Source organism: Paramacrobiotus metropolitanus, unplaced genomic scaffold (genome assembly GCF_019649055.1).
Source record: "Paramacrobiotus metropolitanus isolate TYO unplaced genomic scaffold, Prichtersi_v1.0 Parri_scaffold0000110, whole genome shotgun sequence".
In the NCBI taxonomy this organism is placed as follows: Eukaryota; Metazoa; Tardigrada; class Eutardigrada; order Parachela; family Macrobiotidae; genus Paramacrobiotus; species Paramacrobiotus metropolitanus.
Genome location: NW_026570330.1, coordinates 324,313 through 338,111, shown reverse-complemented (window position 1 = coordinate 338,111; position 13,799 = coordinate 324,313). Strand labels below are relative to the sequence as shown.

General features: G+C 41.8%; 1 protein-coding gene across 2 annotated transcripts; it reads right to left on the bottom strand.

Annotated features, from left to right (window-relative positions):
* Positions 1-7,741: 7,741 nt before the first annotated feature.
* On the bottom strand, positions 7,742-12,115 carry LOC129597855 (protein mesh-like). 2 transcript variants are annotated; one of them, XM_055495546.1, is made up of 14 exons: positions 11,818-12,115; positions 11,004-11,252; positions 10,732-10,875; positions 10,235-10,436; positions 9,990-10,134; positions 9,663-9,929; positions 9,396-9,531; positions 9,191-9,340; positions 8,949-9,131; positions 8,751-8,887; positions 8,514-8,640; positions 8,370-8,454; positions 8,302-8,332; positions 7,742-8,244 (listed from the first exon to the last, which is right to left on the bottom strand). In XM_055495546.1, exons 1-14 carry the CDS (start codon positions 11,963-11,965, stop codon positions 8,161-8,163), a joined length of 2,088 nt encoding a protein of 695 aa, XP_055351521.1. In that variant the 5' UTR covers positions 11,966-12,115; the 3' UTR covers positions 7,742-8,160. The 2 variants fall into 2 exon arrangements, with proteins under 2 accessions (XP_055351521.1, XP_055351520.1); XM_055495545.1 differs by having other exon boundaries at positions 8,302-8,454.
* Positions 12,116-13,799: the final 1,684 nt, after the last annotated feature.

Here is a 13,799-nt window from a genome sequence, read left to right as displayed (position 1 = left end):
ATGAAACTGTAATGAAACGGACTACCAGTATGGAGATATAAGTGATTGTCTCTGAACATCCTGTTACACTTAATGAATTTTGTGTTGGTGAAAAGTTTGATATAATTAATTCGTGCGAAAAATTGATATGTAAATTTTTGCCGATCTCACGAGCGAGCCGATGTGCCAAAATAAAATTACGAGCGAGCTGAGCGAGCGGAAGCAAACAAAAATTGGAAAACGAGCGAGTTGAGCGAGCGGCGGTTTGGGCGCGAGCGAGCTAAGCGAGCAGGACGTTTCAGAAAGCTGAAACGAGCGAGTCGAGCAGCACTTTTGCTGCTCGTGCAGGGCTCTAAATTATATAGTATGTTCATTCAATACATTAGAGTTATTCATTATATTAATACTATTTAACTGTGCCAGGACTTTGGCCCCGCTCCAATGTCATTACTGATTTAAGCTGCATTTTGTGCGCTTCAAAATGCTACAGAACTCGCAGTGTAGGCCGTATAGTTGATCAGTGACCTTTCATGCTTTTATTCTCACAACATTTTGCAAGAAAATCAGCACTTCAGTGCATATATATGCTGAAGGAGTTGTAAACCGGAAGAAGTGTAGCAGGAATGTCGACTTGATAGAGCAATTGCTGGCACCGATTCAAGCTAGACGATTTAACAATCTGATGATTTTTCTATATACAGTATTACTGTAATTTAGTACAGAGAGAGAGAGTCAGCATCATTGTCCCACTTTTTGATAAATATATTGTAACTTTCTCCGTACAGATTTTATTTTAAAATATGTTCTGTCTGAAAGCCCTTTTTCTCAATCATCAACGTGACACGCTATCTACAAGTGCGAAGTATTTGTTGACGCAGAGGAATTTCTAAATCGGACCTTGGTCTGCGCGCTACAGCCAGCAAACCGCGAAGCGACGTGGCCGGCCTTCCAAATAAAATTGTTTTAAAAATCCTCTTTATTCCAAAATCATTTCTGTCTGCCAGTGTCAACCTATGTCATAAGAGATAGAAAATCTAGGCTCTATATTCCGTAACATGACCAAATCACGTGAAAAGAAGAAGCTCTGAGCCAAATACAGACAGAAATCATGATCAGATGCTAAAGCTATTCGCTTTGCTTCGTTCGCCTTATATTATTGGAGTTTGCTGAAGTGACTAACTATGCGCAGGCATTGGTTTTTAAGTGGCTATGCGCAGGCAGCTGGGCCACTTGGTTTTTAAGGTATAGTGAATTCCTTGGGAAGCAAGCCTTTACAACGTTTCCCTAGTTGTATGAACCGAAGGCTAGTCCCGGTGGAGAGTCACTTTCCTCTTTTCCCCGGGATGAAGTCCCGGAACGTCTTCCCGAGCTAACAGGGCTCTAGTACATTGTGAATTCACGTTGTCTTCCTGAAACTGCTTTGCTTGGTGTATTGCTTTAAACTCGCGATTCATTCTTTCCGCAATCCGATTAACTGATTTCTGTAGTCCATTCACCGTTCTATCGGAAACTACAACCCATTTGCTCTACAAACGATACCGAATTTTTTTGTCGGTTTTACAGTTTGTTGTCATCGCCCAAACTGGGCCAAACACTGCACTTTTTGTGCCATTTTCGTTCAGATCCTTGTGATACTGGTTAGCGATAAAGCAAACTTTAAGATATTAGAATATCTAGCGGACGGAAGAAAACAAGCGGAGAGCAAATAAATGTGAATTTTTTTGCCTCCTGGGGCAACGATGCTGACTCACTCTCTGTAATCAAGTAATTTTATCTTTATTATTAGTGATTCAGCAATTAGAAATTTAGTAATTTAAAAATCTAATGGTAAGTTCTGTATCGCTAGTGTGTGTAAATTTACTAGCTCTTCGGGATCGTAGCAAGAAACAACTGAGCTGGGAAACGAAAGAACGTAACTGGAGAAACAGGATAGAAGCTCTAGAAGTTGCTAGGAAGAGACAAAGGAAAGAGAAGGAGAAGGAGAAAGTACAGTACTCTGTACATATGTAGAATATCGTGAATACACCACACTAATAATTAAAGAGTCTGAAAGAATACAGAGGTCACTGAATTGGTAATCCGAAGTCATATCCGTGCTTTATTGCAAGAAAAATACTTTTCGAAGAATTAAATACCAAATGCCCAAATCGGTTTCACTGAACGCCTGCTGCTCAAACCGTGCTGCCGGCTTCACAGTTAACTCGAACATGGAAGTGGGTCATGTTACAGGCAGCGGATTTGATAGACGCTTAAGTGCCGGATGTTTGTTCACAGTCCAGGTTCGTGTTAGTACGTACAGCAGTCACTGCAGCGCGAATAAATTGTACCGGTTTAATCAGTGGCGTTTTGTAAACGCATGATGGCGCGCAATTCCACAACGCTCGCTCTTTTACACGGGGTCTTTTTATAATACAAGGTTTTTCTATTTATATACTATTATGCAGTTTGGATCTTGAAAATTTCAAGATAATGTTTCTAGGTCTAATATTCGCCTATGTCAACATTACTATCAAATTTAAATGTTAATATAAGCGGTACATTTATATCGCAGTCTACGCAGTTTATGGAAAAATATTTTGTCGAAAAGCGTGTCAACGCTACCGTAATGTCGTTTGACGTCACGTGAGCCTTTCTGCCGCCAACAGCCAATAGGTTAGCGTTTTCAAATATATTTGTTATAAAGAATTCGCATGCTTCCAGCATGCGTAAATGCATTTACCCTTGCATAATTATTTCTCAGGCTTAGTTTCCTTGTTCATCATGCAAAGTTTTGCCCCACGTTCAGACTGCTTTGGGATCTCGCGTTTACTACCCTTGAACGGTAGTGACGGTGTAACAGTGTTGCAGGCCTCCAAAGCTTGCGTTCGGTTTTTCAGAATCTACCTCCGCCAAATTTTGCTACGCGCTTTACCAAGTTGGGAGTTGCCGCCAGATCAAAAAACTCTGCAATTTCTGCCTTTTTTACTGTAATTCCTAATGCTTTCAAATCACTCGATACCGTTATCTTAAAATAACATTATCACGATTGTGATTTCAGCAAATTATGACTATGTACTCATACGTCATCGGCGATTTCAGTTCTCACTGGTATTGTTTCATGGTACTACCCATTCGTATGTGTATAATTAAAGAAAATTTTGTAGGATGCCACTCCCGTATTGGACCACCCTGTAGAAGATCAACGTGTCTTCTAAGTGACGGTCTAACACGGGAAGGGCGACTCGCATCGGCTGCAGTATTCGGTGGTCTATTTACAGTATTACAGTGCCGTTTCTCTCCAAACGGGAGCTAGTCCTGAATTTAAAAACAGTATGAGGACGTTCAAAATGTTGGTGACACCGCAATTATGATAAAAGGGAATTCAGGGAATGCCTCGGGCTTGAGCCGTAAGAACTGGCCTGACAAATCTACACAATGCTACTAGTTCTTAAGGAACGAAAACGTCGTGTACTGCTTTACGGTAATTAAGCTCTTGTAATGCTCTGTGGGCAGGAGCACGGCTGATAATATGTCGATTCTTTTACTACCCACTTGCTGCGCTTCATCCCGAGTTGGCGCCAGCTGATCCGCTTTGACTGCCGGCTGGAGACTGCCCGCACCGTCCTACACAACATTCAATTACCGCGATATTGTATATGGTCTCCTTCTAAAACTGAGCATACGGAAGTCTCCGGCGCGACGTTACGGTGGACTGCTGTGAATTGAACTGCAGTATTTTCGGTCGCAGTTACTGCGGGCAATTTTGTTGGCTGTCAACAACAACCTGTATATCTCCGAATCAGGGTGTTTACACGCGCAGGCAGCTATTCATCAATGGATGCTGCACAATGCCTATCCTTCCGAGAGATACTTGGGAAGTAATCCAGTTGTACGGTGAGCACATTCTGCTGTTGACTAACGAGTCCAGTTGTCCGTATTATTCCCGCGGGTTTTGAGAGGTTCAACGGGTTTCGTCCTCGTCCTGGATCGTCACGAAGCTAGGACGCGGTGAATTTATGGGATCTGGTTACCTACAGCTTGGACACGCTGATGTCTGTGGCTCTCAACTTGTTTTCAGGTTAGAAGATGATGCTGATAGCCGTTTAAACAGCATCGCTACACCGTAGAAGGTGGCATTGTCACTACCCTCTCAATGGCTCTCATCGGCCAACGGTGCCATGTTTCTTCGAGCACACACAAGTTTAGAAGTTGTGACATCGGGTAGCATATGGCGTATGTACTGTACATGTACATATTGTTGTGTTTTGGTAAATGGTTACGTTGCCAAAGAGGCGAGCGTATCCGGCTGTCTCTCATACCGGAAATCTGCTGGTCAGCGGTTGTAGAAGGCCGAAAGGTGGAAGAACAGATGATGGACATTCAGTGAAACCGCAACCGTCTTTCTGCCGGTATTCGGCCGAGAGGTGGCTGAGATTTTATTGATCGTCCGCCATCCACCGGTCCTAGTTTCGGTCGACTAAAACCGACAGATCCAAAGATCTACGGTAAATTTATAAATTACATACTTGTTCATGATGTTCATGTCCTTTTCGTATTTTATAGCAGGACGCTGGAGTATACGCTTGCAACGTTCTGTCCAGCAACGCGTAGCCATAATCAGCTTCCGTGCAGTTTAAAAATCTCTTTTGCTAATTATATCGTACAAGTAGCCTTGCCCTTCAAATTCAGAATCAATAAATTTCATTTTCTATAAAGGCGACAGAGACAGCCCAAAAATACAACTGTAGTAAGTTTTCTTTACCATGCGGCTATTAGCAAATCTAGAAAAACCAGTTAAAGATAGGAATTCAGATTTACTAATCTGAACGTGGCATTCTCTAGCTTACGTTATGTCACAAACTTTCGGTAAACTAGCGCAATTTATGCAGAACAGAATGCCGTTGTGTCGTAATGCCATTTATCAGAGATATTTAACTGATGTGACTCGTCTTTTACCCAGATACCTAATCAGCAGCAAACGAGACTGTTCTACCGAATTTTTAATAACAGTACTAGCCATGTTGCTGTCCCGGTGATGACGTTGGATCGGGTTCTCCGAGCACCAAGAAAGCAGTCGTGGGTGCTTCCTTAAGGAATATGCTCGGAGAGTGGGGTCCTTAGTGTCTTTAATAAAGTCGACTTTATCCACAATTACTACGTAAATCTGAAGTTTTATGAAGATCTTCGTAGAACTTCAGATTTACGTCGTTATTGTAGCGATTTATTGCCGTTGCGGTCGTACGCCACTGTTTAGAGGCAGTGAAGTCAGAATTTCTCCTTCAGCTGTTGAGCCATCTCTGTTTACTGGATCCCGTGGGGGTGGTGTACAACACGTTCGACTACAACAGATTCGATAATCGATTCGATTATCGAAACTCTTGTAGTCGAACTAACCCAGTCAGGTCATTCCATCTTGTGTATTTCGATTCCGTTGGACGTTGTGAGATCATCTTCCGCAATACCATTCCACTTTCCAAACAGACCGTATGAATGATTCTGTAACAACGCTGTGTAGCTGGCACGCAATTCCAAGCAACGATACGGAATTCAGAGCGTTAGATGCTTCGAATTCTTTGCCAGAATATGAACATTCAACTACACCGAAACGTAAATATTATACAAACTGCACCTGCATTTCCGGAGTTACGTTCGTCACGATCTCCAGGTAGCCATATGCTTCGCTGACCGCAATACGAACTGTAACAAAAGTCTGGTGAAGTGTAACAAAATTATGGTGATAATCGTCCTCCGGGATATGGATAGATATGCCTTCGTGTAGAATATTTATTAAAACTATAGTATTTATTAATTTCGAACGTTAATTTTACACAGCCTTAAAGAAACATCGACCGAATTTGCAGCGAACCATGATCGGATGCAGTTACGTTGACTATTTCGCCACCCAGCATTACTGCTTCCCGAGGGATTAGGGTACCCAGCAAGCGGAATGTCGACATGATAACAGCCGTGTCAAAATATAGGCCGAGTGAAAAACTGCATGGACATAACAAGGAAAGTCGATTTTTTATTAGTTTATTAATTTATGTTTTCCAAACCTTATTTATTATTTTATTCATTCATTTACTCACGGTGACACTCCCCTGAACTATAAACTTGTTTATGCCGGGCTGCCATACAGCTTCGTCGCTGATTCCAACATCATTATGCAACAAGTACCAGCAAGTCAGCAAGTACTCTGTACAAGTAACAACTTCAAAATTTCGAGATTCTATCATCAGAATCTGAATAGATAGATCTTATTTTCTCAACGGTTCCTGTAGAACATTGCCAACACGCTGCAGAGTTTTACGTTAGCGATGTATTCATAATAATTTTGTTCCGTCGAATATGTAAGCAGATTTGTGCCCACTGCACAGCTATATGACTTCTTCCAGTGCTTAAGTTTTAAACACACCTTCATTTTCTTATCCTTCGAAATAACGGCGTTCAAAGACCAGACAGACAGGTTCGCCCTTAAATTCCATTTATAGCAGCGGCCATCAGCATAGCAAAATCAGAGATTATTTTTCAGCTGCAGTGCTGGGGTGGTTAGTAGCGTTATGCTAAGAACGCTTTTGACGGAGCCAACGGAAGTGATGTCTGGAAAATTGAAATCCACAGCTGCATCTGCTAGTTTCGTATTCTTGGGAAAAATCCCATTAATGATCTTTACTGTACACGCTCACGACAGTCGACAGATGCTGAATCGCTTTAAGACACTTCAGCAGAATGTTGAGAAATAACTCATATAAGCATACACACAAAGATAACTACGTGAAGATAGTTCGCAATGATACGCTTACACTCCGTAACACACAATGAATAATGAATATCGAGTTTTAGTCACTTTAATGTTACTCAGCTGAGAACCAACAAATAACAAGTAAACATAGGCTTAAATAACGACCCAAGCCGGAAATAATTGGACACCAAGGGAATCGACCTATTATCAGACAATCGCTCATTATAAGTACATCTGGCTAACAAGGGCATGAGAAGGGCAAAAACATGGACTATGACCATAAGGTAAACACACATGACCATAGCTATACGACCATAGGGGAAAGCATATAATTATATTATATGATTCAGTTATGTAACAACAACAATTCCATAAAATTGTTTACCGGTAAACGCAGCTGTATACATACGTGACTGCACGTCCCATAATATTATTCGCCTGATAAGTATTAACTGTAACAAAGTACGACCATTACAATTCCAAACACTGCTTCACGACGGTTACAATTTACACACACCAACTCACACAGACGTTGCAGACTTGCAGTCTGTAACTGGAAATTATCGATAAGGAAGTTTTTGCAAATCTCGATTAAGCACGCAGATTCAACGTGGGCCCGTGGCATTAATGCAAACGAAGAGCGATCTAAACTGACTGAAATTTGCTGTTTTGTCTAATGAATGTGCGCGTGATTTATTTATTTATCTTTTAGTAATTACTTCAAAAATGGACGCGGAAAACAAATGTAGCACAACTTAGCACGGTGATATGCTTAAAACCTATACTCTAAAACCACAAAACGAGACAAGTTAAACCCACATTTCCAACCGGAACAGTCCAGTTTCTTTACTACTGTTTTAGGGTTTTATCTGTGCCGTTAGCCGTCTCTCTACGGCCTCGCAGTATCCATTTGGAAAGCTTTGTCCGTTAAGTAAAGTATTAAATCCTATAGGGAATTTAAATAGACTGTGCGTTGGTAGTTCGGGATTTTTGCCGTTACTTGTATACCATACAACTAACTTGAAACTGGCCGTTGGCCGTCCATATTTATTTAGCTGTTATTATGATTTATCGACGAACTCGCGCAGTTGACAATTAACCACGAGTACTATTATGAAATTCATAATCGGTTATAGCTAGCCAATACACTTCGTATACGCTACATCATGCAACTATTAAAAACATAACACAGCCGTTTTTTGTGATTGCTATTCGGGTAGTTCTGTCGACAATTCATTGTTACCTACAACGAGTGTGCTAAAGCGACAAAGAGTGTGCTAACCACAACGACTGTGCTAGCTTCAGACATGGCATCACCATTTGCACTGCGACAATTTTCACTGGCCTCATTCGGCGGCGTGAATATTACTACTCCCAAGTCCCAAGCCTGCGCCGGACGCAATCCTCTGCTTCTCATAACTAGGAATTCCAGCTTTGCAATTAGAGTGGCGTGGGCGATCTCACGGTCTCCGGTGATCAGATAGTCGCAGCGGCAATCCCTGTCCTCTCCGTCTCGTAGACCGCACATTTCGTCTGCTTCTTGCCTGTTATCAGTTGAAAACCGTATTTGAGGATGCATGTTTTCGAAAGGTGATGCTTACATGCGTCATGTGTGGAGTTCCGTGGAGGATGTTCTGGTACTTCGAATACAGGAACCCAGTCATCGGCGCGTTGAGTGACATCAGCTTTATGGTCACTGTTAGCTCGGAACGAAGATTCAGGCTCTTCGGTATCAGAGTTATCTTTGACTTGCCCTTCGAGAAAATATCACAATGTATAAAGCAAAGAGTTATACGGTCTGGTACGCTCTCACAAGTTCGAGCGAAATCAGAATATATGGATCTTGTGCTGGCTGTCGTGGATACTTCGATTCCATTGGTCGTTGTTAGATCATCTTTCGGAATACCATTCCACTTGCCAAACAAGCCGTATGTATGATTCTATAACAAGTTACAACGCGTTTTGATGAAATCGTTCGAAAATAAAAGAAAAAATACTCCGACGTATCAAAAAATATATATATATATATTAAACAAAGCTATTCACATACCTTAATTTCGGGAGGCACGTATGCCGTAACATGGAGTCGACCCTGTCTTCCGTGGACCTCGACAGCGATTCCGGACAGAAAGCGCACAACGAGGTTAGAACGTTGAGGAGCGTATTCGATGTCATGAATCCATACGCCTGGAAGGCAAAAGTCATTCCTCGTTAATAAGTACTGGATATTTGTTGAGTCTAGTCTGACCTTTAAATTGCTGCATCTTGAGCCACGATTGGTTGAAGTAGCCAGGCTGACCGTTAACAAAAACAGGGAGATTGGGATGCCGATATTTTTCATGTTTGTTTTCATTTGCTCGTATTTCCACAATGTCGGAACCGTCTTCTTGCATAACAACAGCTTTGGCAAACGTCGAACTGGTGTTTCCAACTGCAACAAGAATCCGTTAACAATACAGAAAAACATTCTTCAAAAGCAAACTTTCTTACAGTGTTCATTCGGCAGTTTCTGCAGACGGACTTGTACGTTGATGGCGAAGTGTGGCAAATCGGACTGTAGGAGTATGTAATCGCCCAGTCCAGGAAAAGTGTACTGAACTTTGTCGAATGTAATGACGTGAGCAGCGCCATAAATAATTGCTGCAGTAGTGCCTAACATTATTTAAGTGGCAGGCGTGATCGTGCCAACGCTTACCGGCTCCGGGATTTTTGTAGCCACCGCAGTCTTGCGATACAAGCCGATACTGTGAGTAATAATCGCAATTGTCTGACCATTGGCAGCACAGAAGCCAGGGCATTTTGTCGTGCAACCAGTTGGACAGGGACGGTACCTATAAAAAGGGGATTTATATTTTTTCCAGTGTTCCTGTATCTATGCTTCGTCTTTATTGTGTTCCGAACGGCTGTAAGTTACCAACTTATAGAATTATGCGTAGAGTACATCAGCAGGAGGCTTAATTACTTTTGGGGATTTCCAGTCGGTTGGGGCACCGTATGGATGCACACGATTCGGTGAACCGCGCCATTTATTGTTAATCAGTAGTCGTCCATTAGCGCCATCATAACAGCACTCCTGTCCGGCTCCGGTGGACGGCTGCACTCGTCCGTAGACGCAGTGAATGGCACCTTTATGGAAATTGCAGGCACTAACGCGATCAGAGTCGCACTCCACATCCAGTGTGAAGCGACCTTTATCCGCTTTGGCTTGTTCCATGGTGCAAGGACAGGGCTGTAGTATATATTGATTTTAGACTGATATCATGCTCGGATACCACTGTGCTAAACGTACCTCGAGCGAACTGATGAACTCCGGCAATGCGCGATCGCTGTAATACCAATCCCGGCAGAACTGCCCAGCGTAGTCGTCACCGAAATCCTGGCGCCATTGTTTATGGAAGTACCATGCCAAAGGAATCATTTCCGACCAAAGGTGCCTATTATTTCCACAGCATGAATTGACTTAAAGAGTTATTTTTTTAAGATTTTGTTTGAATTCGGAAGCGGTTAACGCAAGTTATGTTCGGATACACTAACGGATATTCGTGCGATGTCTTTCCCAAAGCGTTGGAAGCGCTTATGCGGATAAATCCCTGTGTAAATTTTGCCGTCGGCCGCTGAACTACCAAATGATGAGGATAGAAACTGTATTGCCCATCTTCTTTGGGGAGGTTGAGGGCGATATTGGCAATGAACTGTATCACTGAACGGTCAGCCTCTTCCTGATATCCCCAAAGACCTGGACAAAGATACAGGACACAAATAGTGTATAGTCACATTTATAAGTTAGGATATTAATCCGTTTGCATCGGACCTACGGACCATTACACTAGCTGACTAAAAATTGTCTTGATACAAGTCGACGTGTTCACGATGGTAGCACAACGAAATCCGTTAAGGATGATCGAGATAACCTTTTCCTTACATTGGTCACACGTTATTAGAGTCAGTGATCAATTTGACACAAGTCTTTTTCACGTGAAAACCAGTAAGAACACGAAGCAACTTCGAGAATGACTTGGTTATATTCGTACCGATATCGATTTGTATGCGGTCCGTCCAGGTCATTTCCCGAGGCTTCCATTCTACAGTGAGCTTGAGCTGTTTGAGAGGATTTTCCGAGTACCAGTCATCGAGGTTACGCAAATTAACCCTAGCCACACTTTGTCCATGCGGTGCTGACAAAGAATATGCAGTTCTATTACACGTTTTTCATGTTGGATACTACCTAGTACCGTACTATCACTATCTGTACTTCTACAAGTGCTGTGTGGAATTCAACTGGCTGCAGCATTTATCTGCCTACCGACAAAGAACTCCCCGGAGGTATTGTAGGTGTGAACTCCGTCAACGCTAACAGCAAAGGGCAGCCAACCGCTTTCCAGCGTCATCGGCGCTTGACATTTCGCTTTGTCGTGGTCTATGCAAAAGCCCGCCGTTTCATGCCGGCCGAATTTGCAGCGGACCTGGCTCGGATCGGAGCAGGGCACAGTTACGTTGACCATTTCACCGCCGAGCACACCACCTCCCATGGGCGCAGCGTAAGCTGGGCCTTCTGCGAAAACAATTTTTTTAGCATGGGAAAAATCGCAATAAAGATAAATATAAACTACCAGGCAAACAGTTTTAAAAATTAATTGTTTTATTCACATTTGTTTGTTTGTTTGTTTGTTTAATCAGCTCGACAATCAGGGATGTCCTGGACGAGGTCATAGACTATATAAAACATCACATATCTAGACATTTATTTATAGCAAACTCTTATGATCGCTTAGTCCGCTTAGTCCGTACATACTCGTATTTACAAAACAAACTGTTATCCATTATGAAGAATTAGTTTGCACAAAGTGACCAGAATAGGCCTATTTTTGCGAAGTTGCGTCTGCATAAATGTTACAGCAACTGAAAGCCAGATACCATCAGTATTTTATAAATATTTCCATTATGGTATCACCGATATTATGACTGATATTATTTGTATTACTGTGAGCCAACAAAAGGTGCTGATTTCTGTTGTACAAGTATCGATATCGATGCATTCATCTTATCGTGCATGTGCGCTGATTATCGTTTATGAGTAGTCATGTAAGCTTTCCAGTGTAATTACTTAACTTTCTTACTTTGTGCATCTCTTGGTGCTTTGGAGACTTTCGGAGTTTGGGCAAACAAGCTCTTCCTTGAATTTACCGAATCCCCCGGCAACACTTGAGCGTAACCGCATAACACTGTAGTGAACATAAAAATCGACACCAGTGTCCAGCCCGACATTGTTGCAGTCGGTCAGAAAATAAACAAAATCTTAATAATTATTAATAGCCATGGTAAAGTAAAATTAGCACGGAAGGTGGTTGACAATGCAGCGTCTACGCAGTATTCGTGAACCTTTTCAATAATATGACATAAGAATACAGCGGCACTGTGTTGGCACTGGCCGTAGCTGCAACACTCAAAGCATTTTGCAGCACTGCTGTTACAAGGCCTGCAAACAGCAGATTAGTATCAAAAAAATAATGTTTTTACTAGAACAGCAGCTGCACTTTGCACGTGTATAATAGCACACCACCACACTTAAGGGACAGGTTCGCCCTGATAATGATCGTTTTTAAAGCGGTCAGTGCTTTTGTCAAACGTTCCGCTCAAGACTACTTGAAGTATGGCAAGAAATGGGAAAACGATAACGTTTAAATACTAGTACGCATTGGGCTTAGCCGCTTAGGGTAGGGATCGATAGGTTCGCCGGCACATAATGTGCGGCACATGCTGTATTATGCAATATCTGTATTTTAGTACTTCATAGTAACGAGTGCATCCGACAATGTTCTAGTATGTAAGTTAAAGAAGTAAGAAGCAACAGCAAAGGTGGGGAAAATCAAGGAGATCGTGGTACAGAAAAATGCCATAAGTTCGCGCAACGACTGCAGACAGTAATTATCTAAAATTTATTTTCAAATGTGCCGATTTTTCTTAGAGAAATTATTGAGTTTTAACCGGTGTCATTTCAGATCATGCTGGCTAGTAAATATTCTAGCTACAGGCCGAGATTTATAAAAATTTATCCGCGTTAGGCCAGTATCACCATGTTCGATATAAATGCTCTCTTCGATACAAATGCTAGAAGATAAGTATAATACATTATTCGATAATACTTCGATAGATGCTGATACTACAGTATAACACTGCGATCATCTTTCGATAGATGCTGGATGCCTTTTTTACGATTCGTTCAGACACTGCCGGCAGTTAACGTATAATGCAAGTCTACACATACCGTAACTACACTAATTAATAATGTGAGTATCACCTGCGTTAGCCCTGGAGCATAGCCGGGGTACATGCTCACCAGTACAGCTGGAAGTGAGCCTTGGGAACCAGCAGCTGTTTTACTACTACTGTAGCTTCGTACAATACGCGTACTTGTAAGAAAACAGGCATTATTTATTTGATAAAATTAATAACAATCCTTGTATTTTCCTAGCAATCATAATTGTGGCTGCATCGTAAAGATTGTAATTACACATTACAAATATTTGTACCATATTTTATACGGCACAACAACGTAAAGTACGGCACAACCATAATATTAATTTTTGTACGGCACAGTGTCAAAGTGTACGACTTCCTTTGTACGTTGCGTGTACCTGTTGAACATTTAACAGTCGACCCCGTGCAATACATGGTGGAATCGCTGCCCAATACGATTTGTACCCAACGATTGGAGCCGGTAGGTCCATGTCGAAAATGCATGAAAATTAGCTGCGTTTACATTTAGATCTTACCGGAGCCCATAAAGAGGCTCTACGTTCTGAAAATCTCAAGTTTTGTAGAAAGATATCTGTACATTCGTAATATTAAGTGAAAATAAAGCAAAACAAAAATTAAAACAGCAACAGATATCACTACAGTGCAGCATCGGCATAATACAAATTTGCTATTTTGATTTTGTGGGCACGACACAAGGAATGCCAATCCCAGTTTCCTAGCGCCAACGTAACTGTGGCCCATCCTGTTCCTGTTAAAGCGTAAATCTTCAGAATTCGTCAATTATTTCCTAATTCTTAAGCATTTTCTTTTTACCCACTTACATCACCACAAGGTAATCACA

Excerpts from the sequence above, each read along its gene's own strand:
- LOC129597855 (XM_055495545.1), bottom strand. The coding sequence starts at position 11,965 with ATGTCGGGCTGGACACTGGTGTCGATTTTTATGTTCACTACAGTGTTA. Across the intron at positions 9,930-9,989 it reads AGTTCATCAGTTCGCTCGAG|CCCTGTCCTTGCACCATGGA; the intron begins GTACGTTTAGCA and ends TATATACTACAG. Across the intron at positions 9,532-9,662 it reads CCGACTGGAAATCCCCAAAA|GTACCGTCCCTGTCCAACTG; the intron begins GTAATTAAGCCT and ends CCCTTTTTATAG.